The sequence below is a fragment of the Heterodontus francisci genome, chromosome 11 (genome assembly GCF_036365525.1).
Source record: "Heterodontus francisci isolate sHetFra1 chromosome 11, sHetFra1.hap1, whole genome shotgun sequence".
Classification (NCBI taxonomy): Eukaryota; Metazoa; Chordata; class Chondrichthyes; order Heterodontiformes; family Heterodontidae; genus Heterodontus; species Heterodontus francisci.
In genome coordinates this window covers 112984786-112998402 of record NC_090381.1, presented here as the reverse complement: position 1 = coordinate 112998402, position 13617 = coordinate 112984786, and the positions used below count along the sequence as shown (strand labels likewise).

Genomic DNA, 13617 nt, shown 5'->3' with positions numbered 1-13617 from the left:
GCTTAGGAAATGAGGCAGAGAGCATCATTTTGTAAATCCCTATACATTCATATTGTATCACCATGCTTGCACCTGCTCTGTGTTGAGGAAACTCCTGTGAGTACCCAGGCAAAGCAAAGGGGCTGGAGACCTGACATCATGGGTCTCCGCCTCCTTTTCCTCATGGGAAATAAGCATTCCGCAGGCAGAAAGAAGCAGAAAATCATCCCTGCAATCTATAAAAGAAAGAAAGACCTGCATTTATATAGCACTTTGCATGACCACAGGAAGTCCCAAAGCACTTTACAGCCCATGAAATGTTTTTTATTTTCAGTCACTGTTACGAGCTCACAGGCCAACAGTCTTGCTTGTACTGTGTCTTCATTGAACTGCCTTGTGATGGCTGCCTGCAGTGAGTGCCTCATGGTGGAGGTCACACGACTACGGCCAGCCAGGAGGCACATTAGTACAGTATTGCATTTCTATCCCAAACATCCTCCTTTTCATACAAAAAAACATTGCATGCATTATCATTTACACTGTGAATTGCCCAGGTTACCCACTATGCACACAACTGTTCTCATGCATTAGTAATTCGTTATTCTTGTCAGTCTCTGCACATGCGCTGCATACAATCTTTAAATCATGACAGTCTCTTGATGGTACGCATTGTCATTGGCTGTTCATGTGAGTGATTTTCCTTCTCTGGGGTGTGGTTCCCGTGTCACTTGTTTCTACTGCGGTAACTGTTGTTCCATTTCCGTTGTTGGGGGGCTGTGGACCTCTGAGACTGATGGTTGATATGTGGTCTGTGCAGATGGTGATTTCATATCTTCCTGATCCTGAAGTGATGGAACAGCTTCCTCAGTTGGGTGTATGTGCCTGTGGTTGTGACGGTATATCTGGTCGTTCACTTCCACCGCGTACGATCAAGGTGACAACTGCTCTACTCAGTTGCCACTTGGGCTGACTCTTGTTGAGAGCATTGAAGATTTGTACCCTGACTGGCTCTCCAATGCTCAATTCTGGCAATGGTTTTTCAGTTTTGTCAAAATGAAATTTGGCTTTCTGACGTTTCACTTTGATTTTGTCACTCATGCCTGTTACAACTTCTGGCTTCAGTAGCTTATTTGCTATTGGAAGAGTAGTTTGGGTGACATTATTCTTTGTACTGGACTACTTTCCATGCCTTCAGTGGGTGTGTTTCTCCACTCGAGGATTGCCTGGTATACATCTGTACTGGATTTTCCTGCTTTCTTTATGATTCCTTTGGCGATTTTCACTGCTGCCTCAGCCTTTCCATTTGACTGGGGATAGTGTGGAGATGATGTATGGTGCTGAACTTTCCAATCCTTTATGAAGTGGCTGAATTACTAATTCGTGAACTGAGGGCCATTGTCACTCATCACAATGTCCGTAATGCCCGAACTGTGCTTTCAAGCATTCTACAATCTCGCCGGTAGTCATTGAGGTCAGCTGGTCTACCTCCCAGTAGTCAGAATAGTAGTCTACAGTGACAAGATGATCAATTCCTGCAAGAGTGAAGAGGCCTAGTCCCAGCTTTATCCATGGTCTGTTTGGGATTCATGTGTCATCAGTGGCTCTTTAGCTTGCTTAGCTTGGTACTCGTTACACGCACTGCACTGGCTGATGTGGTCCTTGATTTAATTGCTGATGTTTGGCCAGTAGAATACTTCTCTTTCCTTCCTCAGACTCGACTCAATTTCTTGTGGCTTGCACGGATGAGCATCTCACCTCTCAATTCCTTAGGGATAATGAGTGGCATGGACAGAGTGGATAGTCAGAAGCTTTTTCCCAGGGTGGAAGAGTCAGTTACTAGGGGACATAGGTTTAAGGTGCGAGGGGCAAAGTTTAGAGGGGATGTGCGAGGCAAGTTCTTTACACAGAGGGTGGTGAGTGCCTGGAACTTGCTGCCGGAGGAGGCGGTGGAAGCAGATACGATAGCGACGTTTAAGAGGCATCTTGACAAATACAGGAATAGAGGGATCCGGACCCCAGAAGTGCAGAAGGTTTTAGTTTAGACAGGCATCAAGATCGGCACAGGCTTGGAGGGCCGAATGGCCTGTTCCTGTGCTGTACTGTTCTTTGTTCTTTGATCTGAGCATAGTGTTCTTCCGTTGTGTTACCACCCTGGATGCAAATGCAACTGGTTGTTCTTGTTACATTAGGGTTGCTCCAAGTCCTGTCTCGCTGGCATCACACTGTAGGGTAACCTCATCTTTTATGTCACAGTATTTCAGCACTGGCGTTGCCGTCACTAGTGCTTGATTTTAATGAACGCTGATTCTTGTTCTGTGCCCCAATACCACTGCACGTCCTTGGCAGTGAATTGGCGTAATGGTTCACACTCCGACAACAAATTGGGCAAGAATTTTGCTAAATAGTTGATGAATCCAACAAATTGTTGCACTGCTTTTACTTCTATTGGTCACCACATTGCTGCTACCGCTCTCACCTTTTCGGGATCCAGGCGAAGACCTTTTGCTGTCAATACATGACCTATGTACTTGACGTCAGGTATCTTTAATTGCAATTTTTTCTTGTTCAGCTTCAGGTTCATCTGGTGAGCTCTGTCTAGCAGTCACACTAGATTTTGATCGTGGTCAGCAATGGCATCTTCCATTTTGTCTCTGCATCCATAAATTCACTATAGCTGCCACTCCAGGAAGATTACTAACTATCCCATGCTATCTGCATTGATACTCCTCTGGAGCAGTGGGAATGCCAAACAGCATGCATAACTATCTGTATCTCCTGAACGGCATCCAGAATGTAGTTAGAAAGCTGCTGCTTTCTTCCAGCTTCACTTGCCAGTAACTATCCTTCACATCAAGGGTAGGCAAGGTTTTTGCCTTCGATGGTTGACATGGGGTAGTGAGATCTCTTCAGATATTTATTTAGATCCTTTGGGTCGATGTATACTCTCAGCTTTCCAGGTTGTTTCACAGCTACCATGCTACTAATCCATTCTGTAGGAGTTGTCACTTTCTTGATTGCTCCCTTCTTTTCCAGCTCTTCTATCTTGACTTTCAGGCTGGCCTAGAGGGCAGCTGGAACTTTCTTCAGCAGATGCTGAATTGGTCTAAACCTCTCATCTACTTCGAGATGATATTCTCCAGGAAGACATCCTAAACCTGTAAATACATGTGCCAAAATTTTACGTTCCCCCCCCCCACAAAGCGGGTTGGTGGCGTGGGTGTGGTGGGGGGGGGGGGTGCGTAAAATGGAGTTGGAAGCTCGGGGGGCCCTACCTGACCCACTTGCACCTCTGCCGCTATTTTACACGGGGCAGCGGTGGCAAAAACGAGCCCGCCCGCCCCAGGCCAATCAAGGCCCTTAACTGGTCAGATAATGACCACTTAAAGCCCACCGCCCGATGCCACAGGAATTTTACCCTTGGCCGGTTAGGTGGCCCAGGCCTAAGAAAACCTGCCAGACAAAAGCAGGCGGCTTTCCGACAGCCTGGTGGGGGGCCGTCATGATCAGGCACCCTGTGCCCGACGGAGGGCAGCCCCCGATGCCCCAACTACCCCCAAACCCAACATGCTTCCCCATCCCCCAATCAATCACCCTTGCCTCACCAGGGCCTGACCGAAACCACCCCCCCAGCGAGGCCCCAAAAACTTACCTCGTCACGGGGCCGCCCATTCCTCTTCTCAAAACCGGGTTGCAGTCCCAGCAGTGGCTACCACTCCTGGTGACGCTGCTGGGACCAAGAGCTACTGGTCCCGCTGATTGGCCGGCAGCTCCATTAGATGGGACTTCCTGCCTCAATGAGGTGGAAGTCCCGCCTCAAACCAATTAAAGGCCTGGGACCTTAAAATGCATCCGGATCCCCAGGCCAGGCCTGTGGGTTTGCCACTGACTTTTTAGTCGGTGGACAGCTCCCATTCGACGAGGATAAAATTCAGCCTATCGTTGTACTCCTCTAGGATCTGTTGTGCGTTAAATGGTTTAGTGTGCTGTGACACATTGTAAGTGTCATTTTGCACGTTGAGGGTTACCAGTCCAATCTTTCGACTTGCTTCGGCTGAGATGAATGGCCTTTGCTTGCCGTCTATGATCTGGAACTCCAGATCTTCGTTCTTGTCATTGTATTGGGCTCTCGGAGTAATTTGTATGCTTGACACGAGTATGGTGCCATCATATAGCCTCAACCTTACTTTCGAGGGCTTCGTTTTTGGCTCGCCATGTTGAGCCACGTTGCACAGGTCTGTGAAGGTCATGATGTTGCATTATGCACCGGTGTCTATCTGACACTTTATGTTGACTTGATATTCTCCTTCTGCAGTCATCATTCCAACATTCACAAACCATTTATCACCTATCGACCTGCATGAACCAACCTGTTGTATGGTGTATAGTGATTCGTCAGAATCTTTGGCTGATATCTCTCCAGTAGCCATCTCTAACTGCTTGTTGTGCTTCCTTCTAGCCAAACGCTTGTGTGCAAAATGATTTGGCTTCTTGCAGTGAGAACACTGCTTTTCCCCCGCTGGACACGCCTTCTTTTCCCTTGTGTGATGTCCTCCACAGTATTTGCATCTTGCTCTTTGTCCGTGATCTTTCTGCCCTTTTTGGCCGGAACATCTATCAGCAAAATGCAAGGCCAGGTCTGTTCTGCCAAGAATATGCTCTAGCTGCTGATTTACAATCTCAGCGCTTCTGCACATGTCGATCGCTTTCCTGAGGGTAAGTTTGTCGTCTCTCAGTAGATTTGCTCTCACTGCGGGATACACATACGAATTAGGAGCAGAAGTAGGCCATTCGGTCCCTCTAGCCTTCTCTGCCGTTCAGTAAGATCATGGCTGATCTGTTTGTGTTTCGAATTCCACACTCCCATCTATACCTGATAACCTTTGAGTCCCTTGCCTAACAAGAATCTATCTACCTCCACCATCTTCTGAAGCAGAGACTGCACAACTCTCTGAGAGAAAAAAATTCTCCTCATCTCTGTCCTAAAAGGGCAACCCCTAATTTTAAACCAGTGCCCCATAGTTCTGGCCTCATCCACAAGAGGAAACACCCTTTCCACATTCACCTTGTGAAGACTGTTCAGGATCTTATAAACTTCAATCAAGTCTTCTCTAACTCTTCTAAACTCCAGTGAAAACAAGCCCAGTCTGTCCAACCCTTCGTCATTAGACAACCCGATCATTCCAGGTATCAATCTAGTAAACCTCTTCTGAACCGTCTCGAACTTCCTTAAATAAGGAGACCAAAACTGCACACAGTATTCGAGATGTGGTCTCACCAAAACCCTGTAAAACTGAAGCATAGCATCTTTACTTTTACTTTCAATTCCTATCGTAATAAAGGATAGCATTCCATTCGCCTTCTTACATGCTGTACCTGCATTCTAACTTTTTGTGACTCATGCACTAGATAGAACACCTAGATCCCTCTGCACCTTGGAATTCTGCAGTCATTCTCCATTTCAGTAATACTCTTATGCCTAATACAATCCTGTCTTTAATGAGATCATCTTTTAGTTGCACTAATTCACAGGATCCTGTGAGCTGTGTTAATGCAGTCCCAAATTGATCAATGGACTCTTTTTCACCTGAGGCCCTAATATTGAACACATACGTAAGTTACTTTCACTTGGGGTTCAAAGTGTGGCTTCAAGGCTTTCAAAATTTCTGCTTTCCTTTTTTTTGTTCTTCGGAGAGATTTAGAGTGGAATACATTTTGTAACAGTTTCTTCCCAACTGTGATAAAAGTGTAGCTACTCTTGGCTGCTCTGGTTTGTTAATTAAATCTGTTGCAATTTCGTAATTTTTTCATTGTGAGTGGATAAACTGCCAGTTCTGCTTCATATCATCTTTTATTTCGACCAGTACCGGGAGAGCAAAATTTGCAGCATTGTGTCTTACCCAATGCTTTCAGCTGTGGCCTGCGTCTTTGTTCCTTTAGTGTGGCTTCCTGTGGCTTTCAGCAGCTCTGAACATTCCTGTGTTCCTCTTTTAGTAGCTGTGCTTCCATATAGCTCTTCAACACTCAGTTTCAGCTCCACTCTGACACCATGTTACAAGCTCACAGGACAACAATCTTGCTTGTACTGTGTCTTTATTGAACTACCTTGTGATGGCTGCCTGCAGTGAGTGCCTCATGGTTGAGGTCACATGACTATGGCAAGCCAGGAGGCACATTAGTACAGTATTGCATTTCTATTCCAAACAGTCACTGTTGTAATATTGGAAACACAGCCGCCAATTTACACACAACTCCCACAAACAGCGATGTGATAATGATCAGATCATCTGTTTTGTGTTGTTGATGGAGGGTTGGCCAGGACAACAGGGAGAATGCCCATTCTCTTCTTCGCACTAGTGGCCATGGGATCTTTTGTGTCCTTCCAGGAGGGCAGAGAGGGCCTCAGTTTAACATCTCATCTGATAGATTCCACCTCTGACAGTGCCGCACTCCCTCAGTACTGCACTGGAGTATCAGCCTAGATTTTTTTGTGCTCAAGTTCTGAAGTGGGACTTGAACCTACAACCTTCTGATTCAGAGGTGAGAGTGCTAGTTGAGCCATAACTGACACCGTGATTATGCAAGTACTTCAGTACAGTACTTTATTGTCAGAGGTGCTGTCTTTTGGATAAAACTGTAAACCGAGGTCATGCCTGCCTGTTCTAGTGGTTCCGGTGATATAAAAAATCCTGTGGCACCCTTTAAATGAGAACAGTTAGTTCTCTTGTGTCTGGGCCAATATTCACCTCTATCAACAACACCAATCACAGATTAATTGCCATTGATCTGATTTTCTGTTTTCGGAGCAATTTGGCTGCTGCATTTGTATACATAAAAATAATAACTCTACTTCAAAAAGAATTCTTTGCTTCGAATGTCCTTGTATAAGTAAAAGTTCATCCTTTTTGCTGAAAATAGAGACATGTTGTCGAAGCTTTTCGTCTTGCACTCATCAGGACAATCCGCAAGAATACCAATGTAAGGGAAAACAAGAAGTTTATACTGTATGAGAAGAGAGTGCTGATTGGTTGGCAAGTGAACTCAGATTGGTAGAGGCATTGCCATGGAGAATGCATCAGTTTACGGTGACTGACAGTTAACTGCCAAGCTTTGTTTGAAATTTAAGCCAGGCAGCTTGACTCTGATTAGTCAAGGCATTGCCCTGAGGAATGAACCAGTGAATGGCTGTCACTTAATTTGTTTAGCTGAAACAGGCGCAATGTGTGTACATGCTCTTCCTTTCTACAAAGAACAGGGCCCTGTGTATTAATATATATAGCAAATGCACCACACTGCAAGCCCTGCTGACAGTCTTAAATTGGCTGTCAGCGTAATTCTTAGCGCACTGAGGAATATTTAGCAAATGTTGTCCAATTGTGGAATCACATCGAATGTTGGACACTGTGTTTTGAGTTTATAATTCATCCTGAACTGCTGCAAGAAATAGCAACCAGAGCAGGCAGGTGTGACTTTGGTATAACACCTCACCGGAAAGATAGCAGCTTCAACAATACAACAGGGTGGATAGTGAGCGTCTTTTTCCTCGGATGGTGATGGCAAACACGAGGGGACATAGCTTCAAGTTGAGGGGTGATAGATATAGGACAGATGTGAGAGGTAGTTTCTTTACTCAGAGAGTAGTAAGGGCGTGGAACGCCCTGCCTGCAGCAGTAGTAAATTCGCCAACTTTAAGAGCATTTAAGTGGTCATTGGATAGACATATGGATGAAAATGGAATAGTGTAGGTCAGATGGTTTCACAGGTCGGCGCAACATCGAGGGCCGAAGGGCCTGTACTGTGCTGTAATGTTCTAATTCTAATTCTAATTCTAACATTCCCTCGATGCCGCACTGACATAACCAGCTAGATTATGTGCTCGGTCTGTAGTGTGGTTTGAATCCACTACCATTTTACTCAGATGTGCTCCTTCCTGCCTGTTCCTACTCCATTTCCTGTTGGAGCTGATGTTTCATTCCAAGAGTGGATTCTCTCCCTGTGGTCACTTCACCTTATGTGGCTCAGTGAAAAATTTTGGTTTGATAACACTTCTGTGAAGTACCTTGGGATGTTTTACTAGTTAAGGGCCTATATAAATGCAAGTTGTTGCAGTTGTTGTTGATGGGAATTCCAGTTTTGGTAAAGACTATTGTGAGACTAAATATTCTCACTTGCAGTGTGCAGCGAATAATCATTTGCTAGAATAAAGCAGCAGCTGTCTGGTAGTTACTAAAATTGGGGTTCGCAATGAGGAGGTGTGAGGGCACATTGCAGGGGTAATCCCCTAATGTACTGGCTTTATCACAGTTCTGGAGTTCTACCCAAAAATTGCTGTGAATTCTAAAATATATATACATATATATTTGTGCACCTAATTTTTGCATTTTTCAAGATGTCATCGTAATATGACCACAACATATTTGCTAACAATGAGATTGAACATTTTTTCATTGTAAGTATATTTTCATTTTGCTCTCTGTACCTCAGTACTTTCCAAACATTCCGTGCAATCAAGAATGCAATCCAATAGTCATTATAGAGTTGAAAGGAAACATTCATAAGAGATTTGATAGAGGTATTCAAAATAATGAGTGGTCCAGACAGAGTAACAATAACACCTTATATTTATATAGTGCCTTTAAAGTAATAAAACGACCCAAGACGCTTCACAGGAGCATTGTAAACAAAATATGACACCCAGCACATAAGGAGATATTAGATCAGATGACCAAAAGCTTGGTCAAAGAAGTAGGTTTTAAGGAGTGTCTTAAAGGAGGAGAGAGAAATAGAGATAGAGAGATGCAGGGAGGGAATTCCAGAGCTTAGGGCTCAGGCAGCTGAAGGCACGGCTACCAATGGTGGAGCGATTAAAATTGGGGATGCTCAAGAGACCATAATTAGAGGAGCGCAGATATCTCAGAGGGTTGTGGGGCTGGAGGAGATTACAGAGATAGAGAGAGGCAAGGACATGGAGGGATTTAAAAACAAGGATGAGAATTTTAAAATCAAGACGTTGCTTGACTGGGAGTCAGTGTAGGTCACGAACACAGGGGTAATTGGGGAACAGTACTTGGTGTGTTAAGACACGGGCATGAGAGTTTTGGATGACCTCAAGTTAACAGAGGGTAGAATGTGGAAAACCAGCCAGGAGTGCGTTGTAATAGTAAAGTCTAGAGGTTACAAAGGCACGAATCCGAAAGTAGATAGAGATAAATTGTTCCCAATGGTGTAGGGGTCGAGAGCCAGAGGACACAGATTTAAGGTGATTATCAAAAGAACCAAAGGCGACATGAGGAAAAACTTGTTCATGCAGTGAGTGGTTAGGATCTGGAATGCAGTGCCTGAGAGTGTAGTGGAGGCAGATTCAATCATGGCTTTAAAAAGGAAATTGGATAATTATCCAGAGAGAATCAATTTTCAGGGCGAGAAGGAAAGGGCAGGGGAGTGGGACCAGCTGAGTTGATCTTGCAGAGAGCTGGCACTGACATGATGGGTTGAATGACCTTCTGTGCTGTAACCATTCTATGACTGTGATTTATTCACCAACTCCACAAACCAGTGATACTGTCTGATAAACATGATCCTCTGTTCATTGAGATAGAATGTGCAACTGATAACAGGTAGGAAAGGTTTAATGAGAATGGTTCCAGGGATGAGGGAGCTCATTACGTAGAGAGCCTGGAGACGCTGGGGCTGTTCTTCTTACAGAAGAAAAGCTTGAGAGGAAATTTGATCGACGTGTTCAAAATCATGATGGGTCTGGACAGAATAGAGAGAGAGAAACTGTTCCCATTTCTGGAAGGGTCGAGAACCAGAGGACACTGATTTAAGGTAATTGGCAAAAGAACCAACAGTGACATGAGGGAAATTTTTTTAGGTAATGAATGGTTAGGATCTGGAATGCGCTGCCTCAGAGTGTGGTGGAAGCAGGTTCAATGGTGGCCTTTAAAAAGGCATTGGATAAGCACCTGAAGAGAAAATTTTGCAGGGTTACAGGAAAAGGATGGGGGAGGGGGACTAGTTGAGTTGCTATTGCAGAGAGTCAGTACAGATAGAATGGGCTGAATGGCCTCCATCTGTGCTGTAACAACTCTTTGATTCTACTTTAATTTACAAGCTGTTAAAACTCATCTAAGTATTAAATACAATATTGACCTTGTAATGTTTTTCATGTGAGGTAATTATTTTTATTGGATTGTTTCTTTTCTCTTACACAGATAATGCAATGAGAATCTTCATTATTACCATCACAGTTTCAACAGGGATAATCATTATTATTATCACAATAGTTGTACTGATCTATTGGGCATGCTGCTTCAGATATGTGTTTCAAGGACATAATCCCAAAGAGTATTATTACTGCTTTCATTATATACTACTGTCCTGACTCATGTTGGGGTATAGTTTCTCTCCAGTATCTTGCCCAACAAGCTGTTCCTCATCAGAAACCCTGGATTGTGAGTTACCCTGGGCATCACGGCTGAGCCTGGTCTGTTCCTAACTGACACTCATATAGAGCACATCTACAGGTCAGTAGATTGGTAGTAACTAGGAGCAGGAACCTTGGCTAATGTTCTCCTCCTTCAACCAGGGACTACTACTACAGTCCCATCCATCCGCTCAATAGCGACAATGGTGATAATTAACCCAAGGACAACAGGCTAATTGTAGAAACTCTACTACTGACCCATTGAGATCAACACAAGCATTAGATCCTCCTGATGTGTCTGGCTCAGCACTCATTCACATTACCAGCTGAACCATGGGAGAAGCCTTTACCCTCTCCAAGGGCTATGTATGGGTGACTAATATCACTTATCAGCATTACCCCATTAGGATATGTTGTAAATAGCAACAGCTCACATTCTCTTTCTGCTGCATGTTAACACATCTAAGGACTTTGCTTGCAGGGCGATGGGGTGGCAGGGAGGTCAACAGTAGCCTCCTTCATCTCTTAGTTTTCTTCATTAAAACATCAAAGGTATTACAGCACAGCTCAAAGCCAGTATTAACATCACTCAAAAGCAGCAAAAGCCATGCCCTCAGTGCTGCCGGGGGCAGGGTTGGTTGCTGCATCTATTAATTTGCCCTAAACTCACAGGCAAGATTTTCTTTGTAATTTTTATTAAAAAGTGTAATGCTGAAGGAAAATATTTCCCTATCCAATCAGTATAACAAACTAGGAAACCCATTTATAAAGGGCACTTTTACAATTTCATTAACCACGATTCGTGGAGGAAAACATCCCACGTCATCTTTCGTGCAGACCAGAACTGTGACCTCAGGAGTTAAATGTCTACTCCCTGCAGAGGGAAATTAAATTATTTAAATAAATTGCTGAAGGCTTCTCAGAGGAAACATCCCATAGATTGGTAGCTGCTGAGTGTGGTCCTTTAATGATTATTATTATTCACAGGGCTCTGTGTAAGGGTAGGACTGAAAGCAGTAGCAGCATTTACAGGCTGTTTATGTCAGTATGCAGTGGTACTCAAGGCCAATTCGTGCCACCTGAAACATTAAGACAAACTTTTCTCTTTCAGATGCTGAGTTACTGGTATTGCAGTATCAGGGAGATTTTTTGCTATAATTTTTCAACATAGGTGCTGTTTTTATTTTTGCATCATTCTGATTTGATATTTCTAGTTTTCAAGTACTGGTCAGTCACAGAGCTAAAAACCAAGTCACACATTTTACCAGCTCTATGATAAACTGTGAATTTACAGCTTTTACAGATCACTTGCTTAACTCAAATCCCCCTGCTCGGGCAGATTTTCAATGTAGCAAACAGCATGTATTTTCAACACAGAAGGAGGGAATATTTCCTCAAAACACTATGTGTAACAAAATCATTAAGCCATTTATAAACAATAGGCTTCTAGTCATGTTTCACACCACCCAGTGAAAATCCTCCCCTGGGATGAAGGTAATTCTAATCAGTGAGTTTTTCTGGTACTAGTTATTGACTAACCATTAGCATTGCATTTATGCTACCATATACCGGTAGTCAGAATTAGGAATTTAGAAGGAGGAATTCTGTTATCCAAACAGTGGGTCCAAGGGAGAACACTGAAGTAGATGGTATCAGTGGGCTCCAGCGGGAATGGACAGAGTTTCTGGAGAGATCAGGGATTGAAGGTTATGATGGGCAGGTAGGTATGTTGATTTATGTCAAGGTCCTTTTATATTATAGACCAGAACAGGATTGAATTTCTGTAGGGCATCACCCATATGTCCAGAACATTGTGTTTGCGCCATTTTTAGGGGTTTCTGCAGCTCGCAACAATTCCTCCCCAAGTCTGGGGAGCAGCCTGAGAACACCACTTTCCCACATCTTCACTGCAGCCAGCTGGGTCTTCCTGATCACCTGTCTAATGGTGTCTTATGTTCTGCTGGCAGCCAAATACTCAGGCTATGGGAGCTAGTGGGAGAAAAACAATATAATAGTGGCTAAAAAGGGATGGGCTAATAGTGCCCAATGGTCTTTACCTATTCCTAAAAATTCTTATGTTCTTAATGTGCCGTGCCTATTAATGATGTCTTTCATTCCTCAGGCAATAGAGTTCCGGAACTCGCCAGAACAGAAGAATAGACAAAATCTGTTTAGCAAGAAACCCTACTTTTGATGATTGTGAATGATGTTGAACTAAAATCCTTCTGTCCTCATTGGTGAAAAGACCTGCTCAAACCCAGCAGCAGTTTCCTGCATTTGTTGCACTGTGTCAAGTTAAATATTAATATACAAATCATTTGTGACCTTTTGAAATGGCAAATTCATCAGGGGTTTGTTGATCCATAATTATGACTGAACGCTGTTACCTTGCTTGCCTTCATTGAAAAATACTGATGTACAATTTGCACTAAATTTTAAAAACAAATTAAAATATGGTTATTTTTCAATCAATTCCTGAAGGTGTATTTTCTATTCTGATATTTCTTCAAATTGTTCATCCTACAAATGTTTCATCCTTCCTGCATCCTCACTGTGTCTCAGCATACCACCTTCTATTCCAATTTACTCTTTCTCAAGATTTCAAAAACAAACAAAATAATTCTGTCTGAAGAAATTTGCAAATTACATTCTATCTGAGAGGATGCTACAAAAGGAAAACACTCACATTTATGCAACACCTTTCACAACCTCAGGACATACCAAGTACATTACAGCTTTACTTTTGAAGTGTAGGCACTGTTATAATGTAGAGAAACACAGCAACCATTTTGCACACAGCAAAATCTCACAAGCAGCAAAGTGATACTGACCAGAACATCCGTTAAACTGATGGTGGTTGAAAGATAAATATTGGCCAGGACACCAGGCAAACTCCCTGCTTTTCTTCAAATAGTGGCATATGAATTTTTTGTTATTTTTTTCATGGGATGTGGACATCATGGGCAAGGTCAGCATTTGTTGCCCATCCCGAATTGCCCTTAATCTGAGTGGCTTGCTGGGCCATTTCAGAGGGCAGTTAAGAGTCAACCACATTGCTGTGAGTCTGAAGTTACATGTAGGCCAGACCAGGTAAGGACAGCAGATTTCCTTCCCCACAGGGCATTAGTGAACCAGATGGGTCTTTACAATAATTGGTTATGTTTCATGGTACGACTACTGAGACGAGGGGCTGGATTTTACGGTGGGCGGGGGGA

At 43.5% G+C, this 13617-nt stretch overlaps 1 protein-coding gene across 1 annotated transcript in view; it reads left to right on the top strand.

Annotated features, from left to right (window-relative positions):
* LOC137375088 (IgGFc-binding protein-like) overlaps nt 1-12758 on the top strand; it is a 115349-nt gene extending 102591 nt beyond the window's left edge. Inside the window, exon 69 of the mRNA XM_068041715.1 lies at nt 12525-12758. Coding sequence (XP_067897816.1) covers nt 12525-12562 — 38 coding nt within the window. The 3' untranslated portion in view covers nt 12563-12758. The remainder of the gene's footprint in view (nt 1-12524) is intronic.
* Nucleotides 12759-13617: the final 859 nt, after the last annotated feature.